Source organism: Gadus macrocephalus, chromosome 3 (genome assembly GCF_031168955.1).
Source record: "Gadus macrocephalus chromosome 3, ASM3116895v1".
NCBI classification, from domain to species: Eukaryota; Metazoa; Chordata; class Actinopteri; order Gadiformes; family Gadidae; genus Gadus; species Gadus macrocephalus.
Window position 1 is genome coordinate 16557984 of NC_082384.1, and position 23592 is coordinate 16581575.

The following is a 23592-nucleotide window of genomic DNA, read 5'->3' on the forward strand; positions in this document are numbered from 1 at the left end:
TAGTGTTTTTGTAGTGGCATTATTGAAATTGTCAAACATTTATGCTCAGTGTCTTTAATATGTGTTTAAAGTCAACTGAAAGAAAATCAACTGGCACAAACATTTACACATGGGTCAGTTGTGAGGTAAGAGGTCACTGCTAGAGTTGCATTAGGCTTGGCACTGGGCAAACACCCTCATAGGAAAAAAACGAAATAACAATGACATGCTTTTTCTATTGCAAATAGAAATACATTCCACTTTTGGTGAGATGTTGTTCAAAATGGAGGACGTCATTAATTGATCCCTCATCTTGACATGATGTATAATTTGTAAGGACTATTTATTAGGAATGTCGTTGTAAAAGGGTTGTTGAGTACAGAAGAAAAGGATCCTGTAGTTTTACACAAGCTCGGACACTTGTGGATAACATTGATGCTGAAATTAAATAACCTAACAGAGGTATCTAGTAGGGCAGAAAATACCTTGGAAAAACTATTCACTTTAATAAAAAAAGAAAAAAGAATTAACCTTCATAGAAACAATACTGACAAACTAGTCGACACAACGGAGCTCGGGCCTTAAACGGCCTTGGTCGGAGCTCCTAGCTGGTTGTCATGGCGACGGCGGGGAGCCCCGCAGAGGCATCCTCGCTGTCTATCCGCGCTGACATTGAGATGCTGCTCTTGTGGAGCTGCACGGCCAGGCACACCCAGTCCCCGGCGCGGACCTCCAGGGAGGGCTGCAGCACCACGGCCGCCTGCTTCCAGTGGGAGTCCTGGCTGAGCGTGCTGACGCTCACCTCCGGGTCCAGGTGGATCTGGTACCAGAAGGGCACCGCCGTCACCCGGCCCGACGACGTGGCCCGCACCTGGGGAGACGGGACGGCCAACAGGAGCAGGGCTTGAGAAGGAGGTAGCACACTTCTCTCAGTGACGTAGTAGTGATAACATGTTCTGCTCTCAAAATCAATGGGAAAATCAAGGATAAATTTCAACTGCACAACGTAATATTAACGCCTGTATTAAAATGTGCAATAAATAGATTTTCAGAAAGTGATGTTTTAAAATATAATTAAAAGCATGCCAATTAAAATAGCAATTTCTTATGAGGACCCCCCAAGTAAGTTGGAACAACACAAAGGCAATATGTCAGCAGGCTCTAGCGTACCTTGACCTCTCTGTTTGTGTAGTTGGCGCTGGCTTTCATGAGATCCAGGACAAACAGCTCCACAGACTCACTGAGATGTCTGCAGTCCAGGGTGGAGAAGTCTAGAAACACATGGACTGGTACCTGAAGAGAAACAAAAGCAGATATTGTTAGGAAACATTGTGGAATTCACATCTGTTGAACAAGGAAAACGGCATCGAGATTAAAATTTATGATATACATTTTGTAGATTTGGAGGACAGTCCAATCCAAATGATTATTATATCTTCATTTCATTCATTATGTTTTTGTTTGACATTACAAACATCACATACACCCTAGAGTTTCCAGATTTAATACAAGTTGATGAATATACCGTAAGTTGAAAGTAAAATGTGGATAACAACCCACTCTCAGCGCTTATACAACAATGGGGGGCTTAGAAAGCTACAGGCAGCGCAGTGAACATCCCATCGCCACTGTTAGCAGCAGAGAGAACAAAGACTGTCACCTCCTCCTTGTCACGGTGGTGAGGATCTCCGAGTGGCCCTGTTTGATGTGCTTGAGTTAATGTGTGCTGATAGATTCAGGTAGACAAGTTTTAAAGCCTGGGCCGCGTGTGACAACTAGGGCTTCAAAGAAGACATCTGGTGAAGTAGACTCAGACTGTTCCATGAGGTACATCCAGAAAATGAAGCCTAAATATGACACTGATGGAAAATGGCGGACATTAATTTAGTTTGTAGCCTAAATTGATCAACCTAAATTGTACTACTGTGGTAATCGAATGTATTAAATCATTAATAATTATATATTAATGATATTACACTTTCATAATAATCAGATCCAACTCTTTGATCACAGTAAAAAATATATATATATTTTAAGTTTTTAAATTATACTACACTCCCATGGAAAACCAACACGAGTCTCCTAGGGCTCGGATGTACGTGAATGATGCAAGTGTACAAACACTAGATCTGAGGAAAGCAACTGTGTGGAGGATAACATCAGGAACATGAGACGGAATACCAGACCAAAAGGGGCCGTACCAGACGAGCTTGATGGAGATTTTTCGCAACTCTCCATCAACTCGTCTTTTTCAATGGTGGTACCGGAAAGAACGAGTTCTGCAAAAGATTACCACACTTTCACTGAGGTTTGAAAGACTATATGCCGATGACCACAGTTATAGATTCCATGATGATTTATTTTTTTATGGGCCTCCATGATATTAGACATACATTTACAGGGCCTTAAATGATGAGGCTCATGGTCGTTGACCGGGAGTTGAGGGGAAATGAGTAGTCGCTTTAACACAGATAGAAGTTGACCCGTTGGTTTGGGTGTGTGTGGTGATACTCACAGTGAACTGGTTGATGAAGGGGGCGATGTTGAAGCCTAGCGTGGGCTCCTGTCCCTGGACGGCGCTCTCCAGCAACAGCGTGTCCGACTCCACCAGCATGCCGTACAGCACTATCCTCTCAGGAAACACACGTCCCCCCTCCTCCAGCAGACAACTGGGGGAGATCACACAAAGCACAAGGTTGCTCCGAATATGCTCCGACCACCATCAAACTGAAATCATACGACGCTTTTAACATGAACCAAGCAATCCTTAGCGGTGCTGTCTGCAGCCTCATTGGCTTCCATGAAGATTTTTTTAAAACCTTTATTTTTTTTGGTTTAAAAATTGATTTCCAGCGTTTTTCAAGAACACTGGTAACAGAGAATCTACAATGGTACTTTCAAAATGGTTCTTTACATCATCCCAGACGGGACATCCAGGGCCACACTCGCTCACCTGGCCAGTGAAGCCTTCTCCATCAGCCTCTGCCGTATGAGGCCGCACGTCTCCACGCAGTCCAGGACGATGGCGCTCCACAGCTTCTCCCGGGAGGGCCTCTTCAGCACCGCCGGGTCCTCCTCGTTCGCCTGGTTCAGCCAGAACTCCAGCCTCCGCTCGTGGACGCCGTTGGCCCCCGCCAGCCTCCGCAGGACGTCCTGGTGCTGGCTCTTCTCCACCGAGCTGTAGGCCTTGACGTGGCCGTGGCGCGCCGCCATCAGGGGGAGCAGCGAGAAGCCCTCCGACACGTCCAGGAAGTAGAGGAGGTCGTCGTTGGGGTCCTTGGCGGCGGCGGCGGCGGCGCTGCTCGGGGAGGGGGTTGTTGTGCTGGTGGCAGTGGTGGGGTTCACAGGCCCGACGGCGCTGCTGTTCTCCTTGGCGAGCGCCAGGCCAGTCAACAGCGTGTCCAGCGCCTGGTTGAAGCTCTGGTGGTAGTGTTTGTTGTTGAGCAGGGCTATCTCGGAGCACTCCAGCACGCACGTCTCCCGGGGCGGGCTCTGGTGGGTCTGGAGGCCGGCGAGAGCGCTGCAGAGCTCCGACTCCGGGGTCGGGGTCGGGGTCGGCGTGGCAGCGGGGGTCGGAGCGGGAGCGGGAGCGGCAGTTGCCGTTGGGTTTGGGTTGGTACCCGGCTGCTGGGTGTCGACGCTGAGGTGCGGATCGAGGCGGATCTCGTGGCCGTCCCTCACCACGGAAATGCTGCAGAGCCTCAGGAAGGCGTCTCGACAGGAGACGTCCACCACCAGCTGGTCTCCGGGTCTCAGGGCAACGCCTGTCGATCACAACACACAGGCTGTCGTTTGGAGTTCCGGAATAAATATATAAGAAAACACTTTAATACAACAGATCATTTATAGACCGTTGAGGTAGGCACTATTGACAACCTTGTGTGTATAAATCATTGTTTGATACTGAAACATGATTGTGAAAATAATGACGTGCATGATCATTTCACATACAGGATAGTGTGGCAAAATATCTCTATATCGCTCTATATCGATATCTATATCGCAGGTCATTTTGGATTGAAGCTCAACAGTAAATAGCAGAGAAAGAAGAGGGATGCGCGCCTAAAAGAGATTTGGGAGGACTGGAGCTAGAGGGGGTGTGTGAGGATGAGGAGGAGCGAAGGGGGGAAGGGGGGGGGGGCAGGATTCCACGAGGAATAACATCTGTTCACGTCTTGATGCCGACGTGTCTCTTGTCAGGGGGTGTTCAGGGAAAATGCATATTTATTGCCTATAAGAATTTCATGAACACTAAAGAGTGTCACAGGCTATCGCGGCGCACACGTCGGCCCAGGAAACGGATGTCGCTGATCGGCGGGAAAAGGGGGTGGGGGGCTCCCCAGATGCTGCCCCGGCCAATTAGTGGCGCCGTGACATGCGGCGACGCACCGCGAAGACGGAGCGCCCCGACTGGGAGCGGCGGGGCCTGCTCCTCCGTAAACACCGCAGGCTTTGGAACGCCGCGGCACCACCCGGTGAGATGACCTGATTGCTAAATCACATGTCTGTCTGCCAGGTTTACCGCAGCTGAAACCCACCCAAACACCAGGACCAGGATTATGTTGGGAATGGGTGGAATGCAAATATAGTTTATAGTTCATGATACAACACAATAATAAAATCATGATATTTTGATTTTGGGTTAGATGGTGAATTTTTATTATTATGTGGATTTTATTGGGGGTAAATTATTATTTTTTTAGATTACAGATTTTTTTAACGCATTTCCCTAATTTCCAGTCTGGGATTAATTTATTTTAGTTTTACATGTTTATATGTATTTTTGTATATATTATATTCATGTTTAGTATTCATGAGGGGAAATATACGTTTGAATTGCCAAAATATGATGGAGTGAGTGACTTATGACCAAGACAAGATACCAACAACAATATCTCAACAAAAACAAACATGCCCATCAGTAATTAACCGAATAAACCGGTAATTCTGTTTTAATAGCGTGACATAGGCTATGGCTGACAACGAAGGCATTTCAGTACATATACTGCCATCACCTGACAGATTTTGGAAATACACAAAACTTTCAATAGAAGATAAAATATGAAAATTTAAATAGATCGAGTAGAATGGTCTTCATGACAAGACATCATATAGTCACTGAAAATATATATAATTAAAAGATAAATAATAATAAATGAACAGCAAATTACAACCAAGGAAATGGTGAGGCAACACAGAATGTGTACCATGCGTTTTGTGTCTGTAGATATATGTACAAATGTTCAGGACAGGCTAGTGGTTGAGGTGTTTCATTCCGAGCTGAAAGATTCAGGGTTCGAACCCCATTGTCCGCAGCATTCTTATAGGCACCCTTGAACAAGTGGACCTACCCCTCCCTGCTATCAAATTACCTGTATCTGGATTCCTGCTCCTTAATAACCTGTATCTGGATTCCTGCTAATTAATGATCTACATAAGTCCCTTTTGATTAAATCCGCAAAATGACCATAATGATATTCATCGGTGAGTTTGCCTTACTGTTGGGGTTCTGGATGGGGTAGATGGCCTGCTCCCAACAGGTGTCCTCCTGGGGCCCAGTGGAGAGGCTGCTCTCCTGGTCAAGGTGGAGCTGGAACCACACGGCGAGGGCATCCAGGTTCCCCTCCTGGGTGACGGGCAGGTGCAGCCGCTGCGTCTCTCTGGAGCTCAGCCCCTCCAGCTCCTGGTGGGTATATGAGGGCTAGTATTAGAGATACGACATTACATTTCAAAATATAATATATATACATATTTAAATTATCTTTAAATGTCTTTACATTTAAAAAAAAAGTCTGGGGAGGTGGGGATGGCGTTGACAACTCTCCAATACTGGCAATTTGGACTGCAGCACCCATTCAAAACAGTTGATGTCAATGTTACATATTGTTCCTTCTGTCTGGGGTGGCTGTGCAGAGCGCTAAACACTCGGGACAACGTTTGCGATTCACTTGTTCACATTTCCGGGAAATCATCTACGTAGAGGCATCGTTTTTTGTGCATGGCTAAACATGACTATCAATCATTATAACAACGTTTATAGGTCATAAAAGTCGAAAAGCATAATAGGTCCCCTTTAAGGAGCAGGAAAGAGTTAAGGATCTTGCTCAAGGATGCCTTCAAGGTTGGCGCCATTGGCCATTGATCCTGGCCCCTTTCACCTAAGTCACTACCCTAGCCCCTCTCCATGGGCTGTAGCCCACCGTGACGTTGTTGAAGTCTATGTCCAGGGCCCTGAAGGGCTCGGTGAGGGCCGTGTATCCTCCGGGGATCCTGCTCAGCCTCTCCGTGGTGTAGGGCTCCAAGGAGTCGTCTGCGTCCGCAGTGCAGCTCACAGGGCTGTGGAGCTGGCCCGCGGCCCCCAGGGACAGACCCCCGACCTCAGACACACACAGCCTGGTGGGAACATTAAACAGATGTAATATCCAGGTAACATGTGGCGCTGCTTCAAAAGGAACGGACTGTTTTCTTCAATGGAGGCCGTTTGATATGGGGAAAGGGATGGATCGTGAAAGGCATTTCTATAATAACTAAGTTTGGGAAAACAATTGAACTGACAAAATGACCTTGAATTGACAAGGATTATTAAGAAGTCAGTACTTTTACTACTGGTCAAGTTGTACTATTTTAAATACCATTAAACTATTGATCTCCGACGATTTTTGCAGACACTTATCCAAAGCAACTTAAGAGTGATTTTTCCTTTTTTGATACGTAATTAAAGAAGAGGTAGGATTAGACATCTTGCTCAAAGATGCTTACAGGTAGACCACGGAGAGTGGGCTTCAAATGCAGAAATTGACAACAACCTGACCACTACTTGTTGTATCTCTATGGATGGAGTAGGCCTTTATAAAAAAATAACTGAATCAGGAGGGATCATATGACCTACCTATGGTGCCGGCGGATCTCTACACTCTCGACCGCCATGCCGAACACTGTGGCTCCGGCCGGAATGACCCGGCCTGTCTTTGAAGGTTCCAGGGACATCATGTCATCGGATATCTGCTTTTTATTGCGAAAGAATATATAGATGCACATTTCTTATCACTGCCTCTATATTATTTTATCTGGCCTACTATTCATGGAAATGTGCCATTTGTTTGTTGTTGATGACTCATAAGAAATGTTTTCGGCCACACAGTTCCGTTCATGATTACATGTCGAAATGTCAAATCACCTGTGGTGGCAGAAGCAGGTGGTGCCAGGCGTGGATGAGACTCTCTATGATGCCTTCTCCAAATAACCCTGCATCCACTGTCTCCGTCACAACTAAGGAAACCCTGCCAGCAGGGCAGAAACCATATCATATTAGTAAGAATATAGAGAAACCATATCATATTAGTAAGAAAATATATATTATAGATATATTATATTTATATATAAAATGGAGCAATGGGGATTATTTGGTTGACATTTTAATCACATATATTTCTATATTTTTTCCCGGGGCTGATTGCCAACATAGAACTAAACTAAATGCTTTGAAGATATTCCATGCGCTACCGAAAATAGACAAGATGATTACCCCCCTTTTCAAAAGCATACACCTTAAAAGGAACAAAGTACAACAATATATCAATACATATAATTGAATACATACATTGAATACGCTGTTAGTACCTGTGTGGGATGTCTTTAGGCACCTCCATGTCCATAGATTTCTTATGAAGGATGTTGATTCCTCCTTTCATCCCATTCGCCGTCACCACCTCACAGGCCAGTTCATACATGGTCTTGGACAGTTCACAGGCAAACACTTCTGCAGCTCCTGCCTTCTTTGCACACATGCTGAATGTAATGTAAACAGAAAATGAAAGGGAGTGAAAGGGGAGAACAGGGCAAAGGTCATGGGCATTCCCAAATGTGCATGTAGTATGACATGATTTTGATGTGCAACACAAATATTAATTTAGAAGGGGTTAGAGCTAGCAAGGATGCAAACTGCATTCACTGGGGTTTAAATCCAGGAGCCTTCAGCTGAACACCTTAACCACTTTCCGTATCTACCAATAACAGACAAATACATGTACAGCATGACATAACCACATCTAAACTGCAATAAATACACCGTACTTCAACCTATCAAGCAGACAGCAGATTACTATGTACAAAGTAGAAGACACACCAATGCAAACATCAACAAAACAACAGACCACTGTCATAGACAAACCAGGCGACAAACAAGTTATTATGAAGATGTCTCACCCCAGGATCCCTGTGCCAGTACCTATGTCTAGTACAGTGTTACAGCCCCTCTCCACCGCCTTCTGAATGGCTTGCTGATACTTCTGGTTCCTCCCGCGGTCGTTGAGCATCAGGAAGTGCCAGCGCTCGACCAGCCAGTTAGCCACGCGGTAGAAGTTCTCCCTCGCTTCGGGATAGTCCGGCTTCAGCTTGAGGGCCTTGTGGAAATGACCGGCAGCCTCATCCCGGAAACCCATTCTAAAACACAAAAAGGGGATAGCTTTTTATTAAAAAAACAACAACCTATAAACAAACAAAAATAGAATGTTAATACAAAAACAACTTTGACTACAAAGAGTACTGACACTAATTTGATAAACATAGGAATCGTGCAATCTACAAAAAATGTGTATCATTGACTCGTTCGACCCAACTTTTATCCAAAGTGATTTCACAGAATTTAATTTATAAATGTACTGCATTGATGTAAATTAGGAACATACCTGAAGAGGTGCTCACCCATGCTGTTCAAGATAACCTCATCGGCAGGAAAGAGCTCCAGAGCTTGTTCGAAACAGTTAAAGAGATCCTGAACGCGCCCCACCGAGTCCAGCTCGTCAGCCCATTTGAACAGAGTGAATCTGAACGACTCCTGTGAGATCAGGGCATGGTTCTCGAGTTATAGATATGATATATGATATAGATAGAGATATCGATATATTATATTATTGGGCACAGAAAGCTTACAACTTCATATCATTACAACATTTGAAGAACAATATCACGTACGAAAAGTTTATGACAGATAAAAGGTAGTCGAGTATGCTTTTGAATTTACCCTTGCAAAGTCCTTAAGCATAGGGGCAAGGTTGAGGACCAGGAGGTAGTGGACAAAGGCAGTCCCATAGTCTTGGTTAAACAAGCACTGTTGGGCACTCTCTAGGGACCGAGAAACCAGCTCGTTTCTGGCGGGATCCTCTCTTGGTTGCCGTCGGGTCCTCCTACCCCGCTTTGGTCTAGTGCTGGCATTGGGCATTCCTGAAATTTGCGTTGACATCTCAACATTAACGACATGAAAGATCGTACAAGGCAGTGCAACATAGTGAAAATAACATGCATTTATTGATTGATATATCACAATCAATATAACCATATCACTCTAACAATATATAGATGTGTCAATGCAATGGTCCCCACATGTGGTGCGTGCAGACACTACATTGTACCGGTTTATTTCCTTACCGTGTGTTAGTTAGACCATCAACGGGAAACTAAAAAATACCTGACCGAATGAGCTTTTCGAACAGCGATAAATGGAAGTTTTTCAGTTGTTAAGATAAGTAGCGCCTTCCAATTGTCAAGCCTAAAGTATTATCATCAAACCACATTAGCATCGTTGTTAGCTATAGCTAGCTGTCTTGCACATTTTCTACAAACACTGCAAGCGAGGAGAGGAAATCATACAGATGTTGAGGTTAAATCCACCTTAAACGTGAGGCTTGAAGAGTTGACATTTGTTGATTAAAGAACAATTGTACATCTGCTTAATGCCTGATGAAAATACAAGTGTCCACACACTAAGCAGCCCTGACCGAAACATCAACCCGCACTTGTGTTCCACCATGAGTATGTTCGTCAATAAAATAAGTTGTGATTGTATTTGTACATCTTCATTGCCTTCTTTTGTAATGTTGTCATTTGTGTATACATAAAATATTGAAACATAATTAACATTGCCCTTTTTGCAATACCTGAACAGTGCAGGTCTTCTTCACCAATATGAATACTGTGGACCAATGAAAAACCAGTGCACGTGGGAGGAGCAGAAGTTTTGCTACACTCGGACGCGCCCACTCGTGTCAGAGAGTTTCATGATCTGTCACTTTGGTACTATGTGGATTTCATGTTTGCAGTGGAGGACACCTCCTCGGATAGACTAGGGTACTGATTTTGACAGCGGTCTTTTACTGCTCAATGATAAGTAGTTGAAACTTTCAACCTTTTCGAAAAACTATTCATTTTTCCCACCGTTTTTTTCCTTTTACCGCGTATTAGAAAACGAAAGAACTGCACCCATGCGCCTGAGTCCAAAGTTACCGTGCTAGCCAACGCTAGCTACTTACTTCAAAAAGCTATGCTTTGCCAAACTAAACTGGGATTTAAAGGTCAACTCTCAGGTAGCATAGCTTTCCTTTCGCTTATCCTTTAAGGGAACAGTGCATATTTTCACCTGGTACCTTCGCTAGCAGCATTCTGCTAGCAATATTTCAAAGAAATGGGATTACACCCTCTGGAATTCAGTGAATGCTATCTGGACAGCCCAGGCTTCAGGGAGAAAATCAAGTCACACGAAGCAGAGTTGGAAAAGACCAACCGTTTTATCAAAGAACTCTACAAGGATGGAAAGAATCTTATCAATGCCACAAAGCGTAAGTTTGCTTATTTTCTCTTTCACTTATAAGGGTCTATCATCTTTAAACCCATGTTCTTTATTTGCCTTCAGTGGGGTTGGGCTTATCATTCAGGTGCACTATGAAGTCAGACATCCCTCTGTTTACTATACGTTGTTCAGGTATTTATGGGCCTGGCCGACTAGGGTGCCCCATGCAGTCCCTGCACCCCCTACAGTACACTGTGTTATTGTTTGTGTTGGGTACTTTCATCAGGAAAATAATTAAACTATGCTTTGCGGAAAACTTTTCACACAAATAACCTATTTTCTAAGTTTGATTTACTATTATATGTTCTCTCCCAAGGTAGAGCTCATTCACAGCTACACTCACTCTAATACCAGAATTTTTTCACTTGTTACGAAGACCCTGACCTGTAGCTCTCTTGTCTCAAGTTGAGATCATATATGAAATCCCTCTAAAGAAGGGAGGATCTTTTTTATTATCCGTCTTTTCTGTGGCTTGAACAAGAGGGCCTCACTTCTGTCACAAGCGTGGCTAGATTATCATACGACTATTGACTATTATTGTGCTGAATTTAGTTGTGCCTCTATAACCCATGCTAGATATAATGAGTCCGACCTCATGATAGAATGCAAGCAACCCTCAATGTTGTTTGACTAAATATTGGCTTTTCTTCCACACATTAAGATGCAATTGGAAGTCAAAGGAAGTGTGAAAAAAGCTGAATTCCCTTTTGATTGCTCTTCTATCTCTCACCTCTCTTATTGTGCCAGGAAGATGACATGTATCTTTCATGACCCGCCCCCCCCCGTTCCCCTGCCAGGGATGTCCCATGGCGGAAAGCCCTTGGCCTAGGAGGAAATGTGCACACAAGGCCTCAGACCTAGTGCTGTGCCATGGAAGTGCCCACTAGAAGAGTGCAGAGGATGTGCTCCTGTTTTAGTGGGTTTCCTCTAGAGAAACCCTCCTCCTCTTTAGTCTGTCCTTCATCGGCAATCCCATAATAGTCCTCCCTGATTGAAGCTCATCAGGAGTATAACAGTTAATCTGACCTATTCAGCAAAGGACCTTTTCTTCATTGTTATAAACAAGGTCAAACCAAACAAACTAAGTTTCTATGTGTGATTCATCAATCGCATCACAATAGTAACACGTTAGATTAGTGTTGAAGAACAATTTACAGCCAGCGACTTACTTCTTTGTTCAGATCCAGGTAGCTGAACTGAACATGAAGTCTATTTACATTAAGTTTCTGAAAGGGGTCATCTAGAGTTTGCTATTTTACCCATCTGGACTTCTTCTGGTTGACTTTGCTTTACGGATTCAAGTGTTCTCGTTTGCTCTGTTTGTTCAATCAGATAGTTAAAAACAGCCATGTGAAAGTCTTTCCCTGGCAGGTACATTTTGTGAAGGCCTGCCAGGATTAACAGTGGCTGGCTGCTTCTCCCTGTAATCACATTAGTGATTCTGCCAAGGTGCGACAATACACTCACTCATTCATTAGAGCGGCATTAGCAGAGATAGACATGATGTCATATGGGTGGAACGCATCTTCCTCTCTGACTCAAGATAGGCTACTTTTACCTACCTTAACTAGTCATCCCATCATAGCTCCTTTATCAGCAATTTATTTAAGTCTGATCTTCCACCTTCCCTTATCCTGGCCGACAGTATAGCACATTCCATCTTGATTTCCTCCATCTTTATTGACATTGTTCTTTACTTTAAGTGCAAGATTGATTAGGTTGCATAATTCCAATTAGTGTTCTGTATGGGATGGCTGGATGGGTATTATTACTGCTTGGCAACAAGTATCCAAAGCCCAAGAGCCCATGAAATCAAGAGGAACCATAGAGAGACAGAGATTGCCAGGGCCTCTGGAGAGGAAAAACTGTGGAAGTTGTGTGAGATTCTGAATGGAAATGATGGCGAGTGGAACAGGAAGGATTCAGGAAAGGCATGGCATGTAAATATTGACTGCTCTTTTAAGGTTCAGGTCATAGTGAGAACCTGACCCACGTGGCTAATCAGATAGAAAGGTGCAGAAATCATAATAAACAGCGGGCCAAACAGGGGCCAATGAATACATTGTGCACAGGGCTGATAGTACACCCCAGAGGATCTTCAACAAACTAGGTTTGACCTACAGATGCCTTTTTTGAATTTTGTGTGCGTTCGTCTTTGTGTCTCTGCATTTTCATGTGTTATGTATGCATGTGCTAAAACTTCTAAAAGACAGACTAATTGTTTAAAATAACAATTCATCTAGCAAGCAAAACGTTGTGCTTCTGCACCTTTTAGGTCAATACAATAAGAAAAAAGCAATGAAAAAAGTGTCTTACTTATTTTGGGTTGTATTACTTATTTGCGGTCTATTACCGCCATTATTCACGTAATCTAGTTGAGCAGAGTTCCATTTTGTACGCTAGTTTTATTTCTCTCTCAGACGGGACATTAAGGAAGTACTTTGCTGCTGTCAGCACTCAGCACTGATTATTAATGTCCTGTTTATTTTCCGAATGCAAGCTGGTCCACCCTGTCCAGTGATTAAGCTGTAGTACAACAGGAAGTGTGTCCATGCTGTAGATAGAGGTCACTTTGTTTATTGTCATAGAAGCCATCAATCCAATCACTTTCTAATTTGTAGTAATAGTTGATGTATGGGAAGACTGTAGAATCGTAGTGAACATTTTTTTTTATTGCTGACATTCATAGTAAACCTAGCTATGAGTATTATACTTTGATCTGCTGTAGAAACTATATGCTTTATCTTGGTGATTCTCTTCTCCTTTCCCGAATAGGGACACTACAGTTTCTCTGTTAGGTAATTTTCCCGGTTTGCCGCTGTTTCTCAAGGCTTGGCTCATAAAAAAAGATTAGTTTGAGGAGGGGTCTCCATGAGTCATACTTGTGAGGCCAGCAGAAAGGTTTCTCTGGTTTCAGTACGGAAACTAGCCAAGTTTGACAGCTCCCAAGTTTTCACCAAAATACCTTGCTTTAAAAGGCAAAAAAATAGGGGGAAGATTCTGCTTGGCCCCCTGTGCCACTGTATTTGGTATTTATTTAATTATATTGCTGGAATAGCGCGGCAGTTATCATTTTAATCTTTAAATGCAAACCTTACATCTGACACAGTTGTTATTGTTTGAAATAATAATCTTTTATTGAGGTCAGTGCTTGGAATTCACACCCAACCTTTTGCAGTGGCTTTTGCAAACTGTTGCTCTGTCTAGTATTTTCCTCAGTGGTAGAACACCGGTTATTTATAAATTGGCATCACTAAGAGTTCTCTTAACCGTTAGTTTGGTTCGTGCTTCAAAGAGTAAGAGGGAATCTTGCAGTATCTCGGAAACTATATTCCTGTAGCCGTGTAGCATATCATATGTAGAGTGGATTTGTTGGCAGACGTACACTGTGCCAGACTCACAGATGGTGCTAATCAAGACAATGCAAAACTATTCTCTGACATCACCATCTCTGTTCCTTACCGACAGGAAGAACATGCATGAAACTGGAATCCTTTCCAGCTGAAAAGCACAATATGGTCTGTCTAAATTAAATTCAGTTGTAAAATACATTGGGCCAACATTGTTTTGTGCAGTTAAGCAAACCTCCCCCATTTAACAAGATCTCACGTACAGACAGATCAATACAACATTTACAACTACACGCACGCAAGCACCAACACAGACATATTTTGTGTATAGGATTTCTTTTTAATTGTTTTATTTTCAGTTACTGGACTTAAGGACTTAACTTAACCTTAGAACATGCCCTTGTCATTTTTCTCCAGCCTTTCTGTGAAAATACCAGTGGAATATCTGTGGCACTGATTGCCTAAATACAGTATACGCCATTTGTCTGTTTGCTTCATGTGCTGTGTTAGTCTAATACAAATAAACTCTGACCGGGTGAACTAGTGAAGCTAAAGTTTTATGCTAAGAAAAGGGACACCAGCAGATGCCTTACTCTCCTCCCCGGTATACTGTCTATTAAAGCTTTTTCAAGGGTGAGGGCAATGTTGTCAAAACATGTTTTCACCGGCACTGCTGCTGATGCCTCTCACTCTCACTATTTATACGTCTCTAGTTCTAGAGTAGTAGGCCAATTCCTGCAGGCAACGGGGGATTACAAGAGTTAACAATTATTCATGTTTCATTATCTATTATCAATTCTTGATTATTTGGCCATTTGTGAGTAATCAATTTATTAGTTACTATACTACATTTTCACAAACAATGCATATTTGCCATTAATCATATTACAATTTGATTGCTTTGTTTGAATGAATGTTATTTGTACCAAAAAAATGAATTCATATATGATTGCTGACCAATCCCCAATTGATTTTTAAAGAGAAACACAATTCTGGGTAGATTGCCATCAGTTGTAGGAATTTCCAAAAAACAAATTGGCTGCTGCGAAAATAACGGAAGTTGTCAGATTAAAAGTGAAACGACAAGTATAGACTGTGAGAACGTTACACAGTGCAGGATTCAGGCCTCTGGCTAACATTAGGATAGACGTGGCAGTTTGTATCACAAATCTTCTGTACAGAAGCAAAAGTAAATTACAACCTTGGCATAAATTGGCAGTCTTGCTTTAATTTTGTCCTCCTGAAGATAATGGTAGAATGGCATATCATTTTAATAGCTGGAGGCGTTTCCCATATCTTACCAATCCCAGACGCAAAAAAAAACCTTCCCAAGTGCCTTCTCATGTAGAAAAGGTATCGTCAAAACATATGCAATAAACAGCTACAATCTCTTGAGTCATCTTCAATGAACAATCAACCAACTCTCACCTATGTAAGAACCAAGGTTTCAGGCTCTGTTGACCACCATGGAGCAGGGCAGGAGCAGACCTAGACTGAGGCCCCGTTCACACAAAGCCGATTTCATGGCGAAACCGCAAAGGTCTTGCACGAAGCCGGCGAATCCGCTGACCGAAACCGCAAACTTCTGAAACCACCCTCGGAGGTGGTTTTCAAATCTACCCGGTTTCGTTTCGGCTTCGTGTGAACGGGGCCTGAGTCACAATCATTACGTTTACATGCACAGCTTAATCAGATTACAGCAATAGTTTGACTATGCTCCTCAATTCAACAACTGCAATTGTCTGAGTACACATGGCGGGGAGAAAAGGTGGCGCTGTACCCATTTCAACTAGTGTTAATAGAGCCACCGGCTGACCTGTTTACCTCACCAGCAACAACAAACTCAGGCTGCATTCGAGAAATTTTGTGGATCACCTATGCTGCGGAGCCCACACATGACAACAATCGCTTTCTCCTCCATATTGTGGTTCAATCTGGACCTCAGAGAGTCATAGCCAAAGTTCCTTTCCCCCAATTCCTTCTCCACCATGGCCGAGATAACCCGTACTATGTGTCTTTACTTGTTGTGGAAGTACCAGAGAGTAGGAGAACCCGACGCAGTCTTTATAATTCATAATATCAGAGAATATCAGTTTGACCGCGGCGCAATGAATAAAGATTGTAAACACATAGTAAGAAAAAAACATTTAATTTGACAGATGTGCCCGAAGTCACAACTTTACAACGTCGTTGATAGGGATGGGCATAATTAATCGATGCTCGATAATTGATCGTTAAGAAATGCGTCGATCAATTTATATTGTTATCGATTAAAAGGACGTTGTGTTGCATACTGTGAGTCTTGAAGCATTTAATTGAATATAACCCTGCCGACTGGTGGAAAGTGAATGGAAGAAGGTTCCCCAGGCTGTCAAAGTTAGCGCGACAATACCTCTGCATCCCCGCAACTTCGGTCCCGTCAGAGCGGGTGTTTTCTGCTGCTGGACTGACAGTTACAAGGCTGCGTTCGCGTCTGACCCCCGAGCATGTTAACATGCTTATATTCCTAAACAAAAATATGTAGGCTGGAGTTACTGTATGCTATGGACGACAGTCACCACCGTATGTGAGTCGCTCTTTTCTTTCTTAATGTGTTGACTCTCGCTCCGCTTGGTGCCTCTTGGAGTCGTTACATTTTGCCAAAACTGTGATATTTTAGCAACAAGTCCAGCCTTATATATGTTCAATAAGGTATTGCTTTTAGATAGACTAGTTCATGCAATTGTTTGTAAATGGGTGGCTCATCTTTTTGTTGCGAGCCTTTTCCGCGCGCCGGCTGCAGGCATTATATGTCGGCCTTTCCCCCCCCTTTTTTTTCATAACAGTTATACAGTTTAATGCCCACTTTTAGCCTACTGCCTTTGTTTGATTATTGTTGTCCGATAAGTTCGCTACTTATTGTAATTGGAATAGGCTACAGATTTAGTCTTGTTGAATCGTTTCCAAACCTTTAAGAGCGCCTGTAGGCGCATTGTTCGGACTTTACGAGCGCCGCATAGGCCTATAACCTATAATGCCTGTATTTATTATTTTAAAACTGTTAAACAGTTGTAGGTCTTCAAGTTAACTGTATTGTATTAATTTTGGCCCATACATTATTGTTGGAATAAAGATTTCATTGATAAAAACATTAGAAAAAAAACATAGAAAAAAGTTAATGATTAATCGATAATTGATCGATAACTCTAGCGATGCTCGATCAAGAAAATTTCTTCAAATGCCCATCCCTAGTCGTTGATGATGACCAACATTTAGAAAAACATGTACCGGTACTTTTAATTCAGCCTTGGGTGAAATCGAAGCATAGTGTCTCTGTGCTTCCACCTGATAGATAGACAAACCTTTATTGCCCAAAGGGGAATTTGTCTTGCATTTGGGAACATTTAAAAAACATATAGCACAAACAGCACATATAAGTACAAGTACATACAGACTCAGACAATGATAGACAAAATGACAAACTAATACAAACAGACAATAGACACATAAACATAAACATTCAAAGTGCATAGTGCATACTTTAGGATGGCTCTGTACCTGTAACTGATTGCAGTTAACGCACTAAGTGAGTCTTATAAACCATTACTCTTCACTCCATGCTACACATGCTTTGCAAGCGGGGACATGATCAAGACCACGTATGCTGTCCATTTTGACTTCTGGAATTAAGTCATTTCTAAATGTAGTGCTTTTTTCATCAGAACAGAAGCATGTTTTACTACCAAAATAAAGGCTAAATTTGCCTGTTTTTGCTATAGCTTTGTATTCACAATACAGCCCACCTACTTACTCCCACATAGTGCAATGTTTACATCACTCAGTCAATAGTTTACTGAGGGGGGAGGGGAGAATTGATTATCTATTTTTCCCCCTGTTGTGTATGTATATGTGTCGCCCAATCAATTCTGTTTGGTAAAAGGCTTTAACATCCCATGATGATATGCATGACATCAGCAGAATTCAGCCCTTATCAAGAGGATCTGATCTGATGGAAACCCTCAGATCAGTTCTTCTTAATGCTATGCTTACACATTGGCCTTTATTGTCTATAAGACAAGGAACCCTTGCTGTTAAATTAGTAAATGCTGTTATTGACCAATTTCTGTTTCTGTACCCAGTACCACTGCAATGCTTGAACATGTGAGGGCTAAACAATCAACCTGTAAGGAAAACAGCTCCTTTGTGGTTGCTATTTAAAGGTCATGTCAAGGAACAAGGAGTTGTAAATACCCAAGCTGTCTGAGCATGCTGACTGAAGCCCTTAGCTTCCTGCCGTTACCAACACATCGTGACAAAGGCTATCTACCACAGGTGTTCAGCCAGTGTTCCCACTGTATGGGGCCAAGTTTGCATTGTTTAGTGCAGAAAATAATGGATTTAGATGACCTCTGTATGGTAAGTTTGGATTGATGGAAAACCACAGTGAGGCTACCACTTTGAAACTGTTTTGAAGTGAACTCAGTGAGGCAGAAGCTCTGCCCCTTTGTGCCCAGATCAGGCAGCCATTGTCAAACACCATTCACATGCTTTTGGTTGGAGCTTTTGGTTGGCATTTATGTATAGGCCTAATCCTTTGCATGTGCACACCACACACCAACACTGCTGATGAAAAGAAGAGCGACATTGCTAACGAAAGATAAATGAATAGAATGAGTTTAAAATGAATAAATATACACACTAGCGTTAGCAATAAAAAAAAATCCAATTAATGAATAAAGCTTAAACCTAATTAGATTAATTGTGGTGTGCTGTTAAACTGCAGGCTGTCATGGTCACTTTAAAACCCTTGTGTAAACCGTAACAAAGTATAAATCGTCTGCACCTCCCGAAGGTATAAACTGTTGGGAGTATAAATGTCCTATTAATGTGTCATAGCGTAATTTGTTTATTCAAGTTAAGGTTTTCAGCTGCCAGCATGAAAAAAAGTTGCTCCACGGGATATGCTTATAGTCATAGCTCTGTTCTTAAAATACTCTCCCTCTGCATGCTGTAGAGCTTCCCCCGGGAACATCCATACAGGCCAGAGATTCCCACCTCTGGGAATTTCAGCAATGCTTGGAAATAGATCATGACTGGTCCGATACACTCATTTGCCCTGGGTCCTTTCTCTGTCAACACTATCGAAAGAATGCCCTTGTATGGAAGCTGCCTCGGACAGTAATTTAGGACTAACTTTGTCTTGTGTTATTGTTTTGTATTGGAGGTAGGCTTAAGAATATCATGACTGCACTCTGCCCTTATATACAAGATCTCTATGTATAATCTATTCTGTTAGTATAGAACAGTTTCTTTCTTTTGGACAGTGGTTTTAGTAGTATCTTGGTTTTAGCACCTCAATTGACTTGAAGCGGTCATTATTTCTTTCAGCTGTGGCTTTAACTGTGTTTATACTTGCATGCAATGCAATCAAAGCTTCAGTGGCATGCAAACATACAGCTCCTGCCCTTGACAGATTAGAGGTTTGATATGCAACAGGATGCATCAGGCCGCAACACAATGTAACAGGATGTTTGCAATGCAGTCAACTTTTTGGGTGTACTGTACCTGCATGGTTGCATCAATAATGTAAAACTCCTGTCCGTGCCTAATGAGCAATTTGCTAGTATTGGATATTAATAGAATGTTGTTGTGGTTCACTGAGATCCATGTGTCTTATGACTAACGAGTCGACACCTGGCCAACCCAGACAATTTTTCTACTGAATAAATGGATTGATAATAAATGACAGCAAATAATGGCAGAATACACAACAACTTACAAATGCATTGTTTATTCTTTATATTGTGCAATAGTACATTCCATTGAACTAGTTGTATGTATTGTGTCCTTCTTTTAGAGCTTGGGATGGCACAGAGGAAGTTTGCCCAGTGCCTTGGTGAATTTCAGTTTGAGTACATTGGGGATGCGAAGACGGATGATGAGAAATGTATTGGTAAGTTTTGTTTGTACTCCTTTCCACCTGCCAAACAAGATTTAGTTTGAATCCCATCAGTACAGTACAACAATACAAAATACCTTTTATCACTGTTTTTTTATGCGTATGTTTGATTCTTAGTCTGCACCATTGACAACTTGTGATGATATTACTTATATTCAGTATAAGGCGGTCAACTTTTTTTGATTCACATTATGTGATATGCAGTACACATGCATATTTGTGAATGCGTGTGTCTGTGCGTCAGTCTGTCTGTGTATGAATACTCTTGAGGTGTATTTCCAGTTATAATAATATGTATTTTTGTTTTTTAGATGATTCATTACTAGAATTCTCTTCTTTTCTCAAGAACCTGGAGGACCAAAGAGAGCTTATGGTAAGCATTGCTTTTTGGAACATGCAAGGGACAGGGAGAATCTCCAAAGCAGGCATTTGAATGTACAACTTATTTTCTGTTTTTTCATTACTGGGTCTGTGAATCCCCCATGCTTGCTTGTCCTTGTTCGTGTTTGCGTGATCAGCAAACACTCATTCATCTCTATAGAAGTGTTTCAGTCACATGGCTTCTTTCCTGTTACTCAATGTTGCTCCGCCATAGTGCCAGTCACACTCAAATGATTTCTGACATATTAAAACCATGTATTACATTGAATTGTGTGAAAATACCAACACAAAGTCATAGGATATTGCTGGAGTACTTTAAGTCCTTTGTTTACTGGTAAGGAGCAACGGATACATTTCAGTTAGCCGTCCACAACTTTAGTTGAAAAACCTCCATAATGCATCGTAATTGGTGCTGAAATCCCCAATCATTGTGTGAGAAACACAATAAAATGGTGTCTCTGAAACTATCAAATGTTAATTGACCTGAATAAGAAGTAGGTAGTGCCGTAAACACATATCCACTGTTGGGTGACTCATTATAAACCGCCCCTCCCTTATTCCTTGGCAGCCTGTCTAAGGTCCACTGTCCAAGCACATGAGACAAGACGTGAACTAGGCAGGGCTGAAGAGTTTAATTACCAAAGTTACCACAGTAATTTTAATAGCAGGACTTGTTCAATAAGATTAACATAGCAGTACACCTGACATCATGGTGCAAGCTATGAAAACAAGGTACTACGTTAAGTACACACGCCTTTCAAAGTTTCTCAATCGAATACGAAGCTTGGCTACATACTTGGTCAGTATGATGAGGTTATACTAAAAGCAAGTCTATTTTGGAGGGCGAGCACTACAGGATCAGGTTACCCTTGAGACTGGAGTTCAGCGCAAGTTGAGTCACATTGTGCAGAGATGATAGAAACTAGCAGACGTCTTAAGGAAAGCACCCCAAGGCACCTTCACGCCATGCAGTTCGCTCATATTCCCCTCCTTCCCTCAGCTAGCTAGTTAGCTAGCTCCTCTCCTGTAATGAGCACTGTCTGGCTGTGTGCTGAGGTTGTCTAAACCCACATACTTGTTGGTACTTGATAGGGTGAGAGCAGGATTGCCCCTGCTGTATCATTACTATGTAATGTCCCAGAGGCCTGCGTTGTTGGCTGTCGGTGGGCAACGAAGCTGTTGATCCGTGGGTTTAGGGCCAGCTGAAGAAACCGTCATGCGACATATGCAGCTTAGATATGTGCTCAGTCTAGAGTGACATCACGGTGCAAAGGAAAGAGGGGAGGGGCAGACCCTGACATGTTTAGAGGAACACCAAATTTTCTAGAGGTGCTTGTGCCTCATTGCTGTTTATGTAACACCAAGTATCAACAAGCCTGTGGGTTTTAGATGTTTGCGCCTGTTGATTTGGAAGTGTATGTTGCTTCACTTTACCTCTCTTGCGAGGGGTATGCTACAGGGTGAAAACATTTCAGCCAATCCCAGAAATGGATCATGTGTTTCAAAACGACTAATGTTACCAGTCTTTACTCATCAAGTCCGGATGGGATGGGCTTTGCGGTTGAGGACAAAGCGTGGAAATATTTAAATCTCCATGTCATCAGATCTTTTAGTGATGCACAAATGAAAGAATCTCAATCCTTATCCATTACCTTAACATAACCTATATTCAGTAGGAAAATAAGAAAAGGACACTATTAACTATTTTGAAAGTAAGATCTAATTTATTTATATAAAAGTCATACTTCTATGCCCAAAGGCTCACTCCACAGAACCACTGTAGGCCTATATTAAACAGGTTAACTGAGTAGAGGCGCTCACGATTACTGGTTGCTCTGGAAAGCTGATCTCCCTTTATCTAAGTATAACTGAATAACTATTATTATTCCACTAAGAAGTACTGTTAATACCACCCAAGTGTTGTATTATAATCATAGACTCCTACCCCTTTTCTTTTTCAACTGGCATGCACAAGTGTCTGTTTGAAAATATTACATGTAAAAGCTCTGTGTCAAACTATGAGGAAGACATAAACATGATGAAGAAGGTGTTGTTTTTTCTAGATGAGGAACATTACAGAAACATTGATGAAACCCCTTGAGAAGTTCCGAAAAGAGCAACTGGGCGCGGCAAGGGTACTGTATGACTTCAGACACTTTTTGCATGCAAAATTACATAAAAAAATCGTATCATTTCATTTCTTTAAAGCAAACCCCACTCTTTGACTTCTGCCTTCAACAATCCCAAACGTCCCTTCCGTCAGCAGGACAAATCATGTGTTTTCTTGCACTCCTTCAACTTATCACACTGCGTTTTTGTTTCTTTCTTCAAGGCGGAAAGGAAGAAGTATGAGAAGGAAACGGAGAAGTACTACAGCTCCTTGGAGAAGCTTTTGAACATGTCAGCAAAGAAGAAGGAGCCTCAGCTCCAAGAGGTACCGTCACGTCTCCAAAGCACACAAATAGGGAAATGGAGTAAAGACAAAAGAGAAGGAAAGAGAAAAAAAGAGGGAACAAACTCTCTCTTTAAGAAGTTAGGAAAAATACAGCACGGGGGAGGGGGATTTGTCTCCAGTGTCATGGTGATGGGCAGCTAGGGTTTTTCTTTTTCAACAGTGACTTTCCGCTGGCCCGGCTAACAGTAACAAGCCGTTTTCCTGGCAAAGTGTGGAGGGGAAAGGCATGCTCAGTGTTAGAGTACTACCAAGGTCAAGCCCCAGCAGCTGTGGGCGTTGGAACAACCCATGACATAATCGTGGCCCCAGCTACACACATGCTGGGCTGGAAGGGCTTTACGTTGCCGGAGGGAAAGCTTTGACGTTGTGCATTGTAAAGAAGGGAAATACAATCCTATAAACAATGTATTTTACTGTCTTTCCCCTTTGGCCTTTGAGATCCTGATGTATGGAGGAGATATGGGAGGTCATGCCATGCCATATGACTTATGGCTTGATTTGACGAGGGGAGGAAACAACCTTGAACTGTTAACTGTTAAAAAAATAAAATAAAATAAATTCAGAAGATTGTATTGTCCCTGAAAGGGACAATACAACTTTTACTTAAGAAGTTAATCATCACCATTCTTCATACATAATACTATTGTTCCTGTACCATTAATAACAATATTAGATAATATACACACACACTTATATTAATTTATTTGTGTACAATTTATTATTATTAAATGTTTTTGACAAACAGGGTGCATAAACGCCAAAGAGTAAATTCACAGGACAACAGCACTTGCCACACTGAGCAGTATTATTATCTCTGAAGTTTAAACGTATCGCGAATGTAAATACTTCAATCATCTAAGAAAAG

At 42.2% G+C, this 23592-nt stretch overlaps 2 protein-coding genes across 4 annotated transcripts in view; one reads left to right on the top strand and one right to left on the bottom strand.

Moving 5' to 3' along the window:
• Positions 1-38: 38 nt before the first annotated feature.
• Positions 39-9774, bottom strand: prmt9 (protein arginine methyltransferase 9). Of its 2 annotated transcripts, none has more exons than XM_060046282.1 (13): positions 9406-9774; positions 9002-9201; positions 8667-8815; positions 8185-8421; positions 7600-7767; positions 7157-7259; positions 6869-6981; positions 6180-6372; positions 5479-5662; positions 2933-3743; positions 2495-2648; positions 1150-1272; positions 39-850 (listed from the first exon to the last, which is right to left on the bottom strand). In XM_060046282.1, the coding sequence occupies exons 2-13, from the start codon at positions 9197-9199 to the stop codon at positions 584-586; spliced, it is 2700 nt and encodes an 899-aa protein (XP_059902265.1). In that variant the 5' UTR covers positions 9200-9201; positions 9406-9774; the 3' UTR covers positions 39-583. The 2 variants fall into 2 exon arrangements, with proteins under 2 accessions (XP_059902265.1, XP_059902264.1); XM_060046281.1 differs by having other exon boundaries at positions 6869-6984.
• A 276-nt stretch (positions 9775-10050) lies between these two features.
• arhgap10 (Rho GTPase activating protein 10) overlaps positions 10051-23592 on the top strand; it is a 43933-nt gene continuing 30391 nt past the window's right edge. Inside the window, exons 1-5 of one of the 2 annotated variants that reach the window (XM_060046298.1) lie at positions 10051-10592; positions 19790-19885; positions 20203-20264; positions 22336-22407; positions 22605-22706. In XM_060046298.1, coding sequence (XP_059902281.1) covers positions 10439-10592; positions 19790-19885; positions 20203-20264; positions 22336-22407; positions 22605-22706 — 486 coding nt within the window. In that variant the 5' untranslated portion in view covers positions 10051-10438. The remainder of the gene's footprint in view (positions 10593-19789; positions 19886-20202; positions 20265-22335; positions 22408-22604; positions 22707-23592) is intronic. The other variant, XM_060046299.1, reaches the window with a different exon arrangement.

Bases quoted from the DNA above. Each gene is read 5' to 3' on its own strand.
- prmt9 (XM_060046281.1), bottom strand. From the start codon at position 9,199: ATGCCCAATGCCAGCACTAGACCAAAGCGGGGTAGGAGGACCCGACGG. The intron at 3,744-5,478 runs GTAAGGCAAACT...TGTGATCGACAG, and splicing joins CCCCATCCAGAACCCCAACA to GCGTTGCCCTGAGACCCGGA. The intron at 1,273-2,494 runs GTGAGTATCACC...GTTTCTCTTCAG, and splicing joins CCTTCATCAACCAGTTCACT to GTACCAGTCCATGTGTTTCT.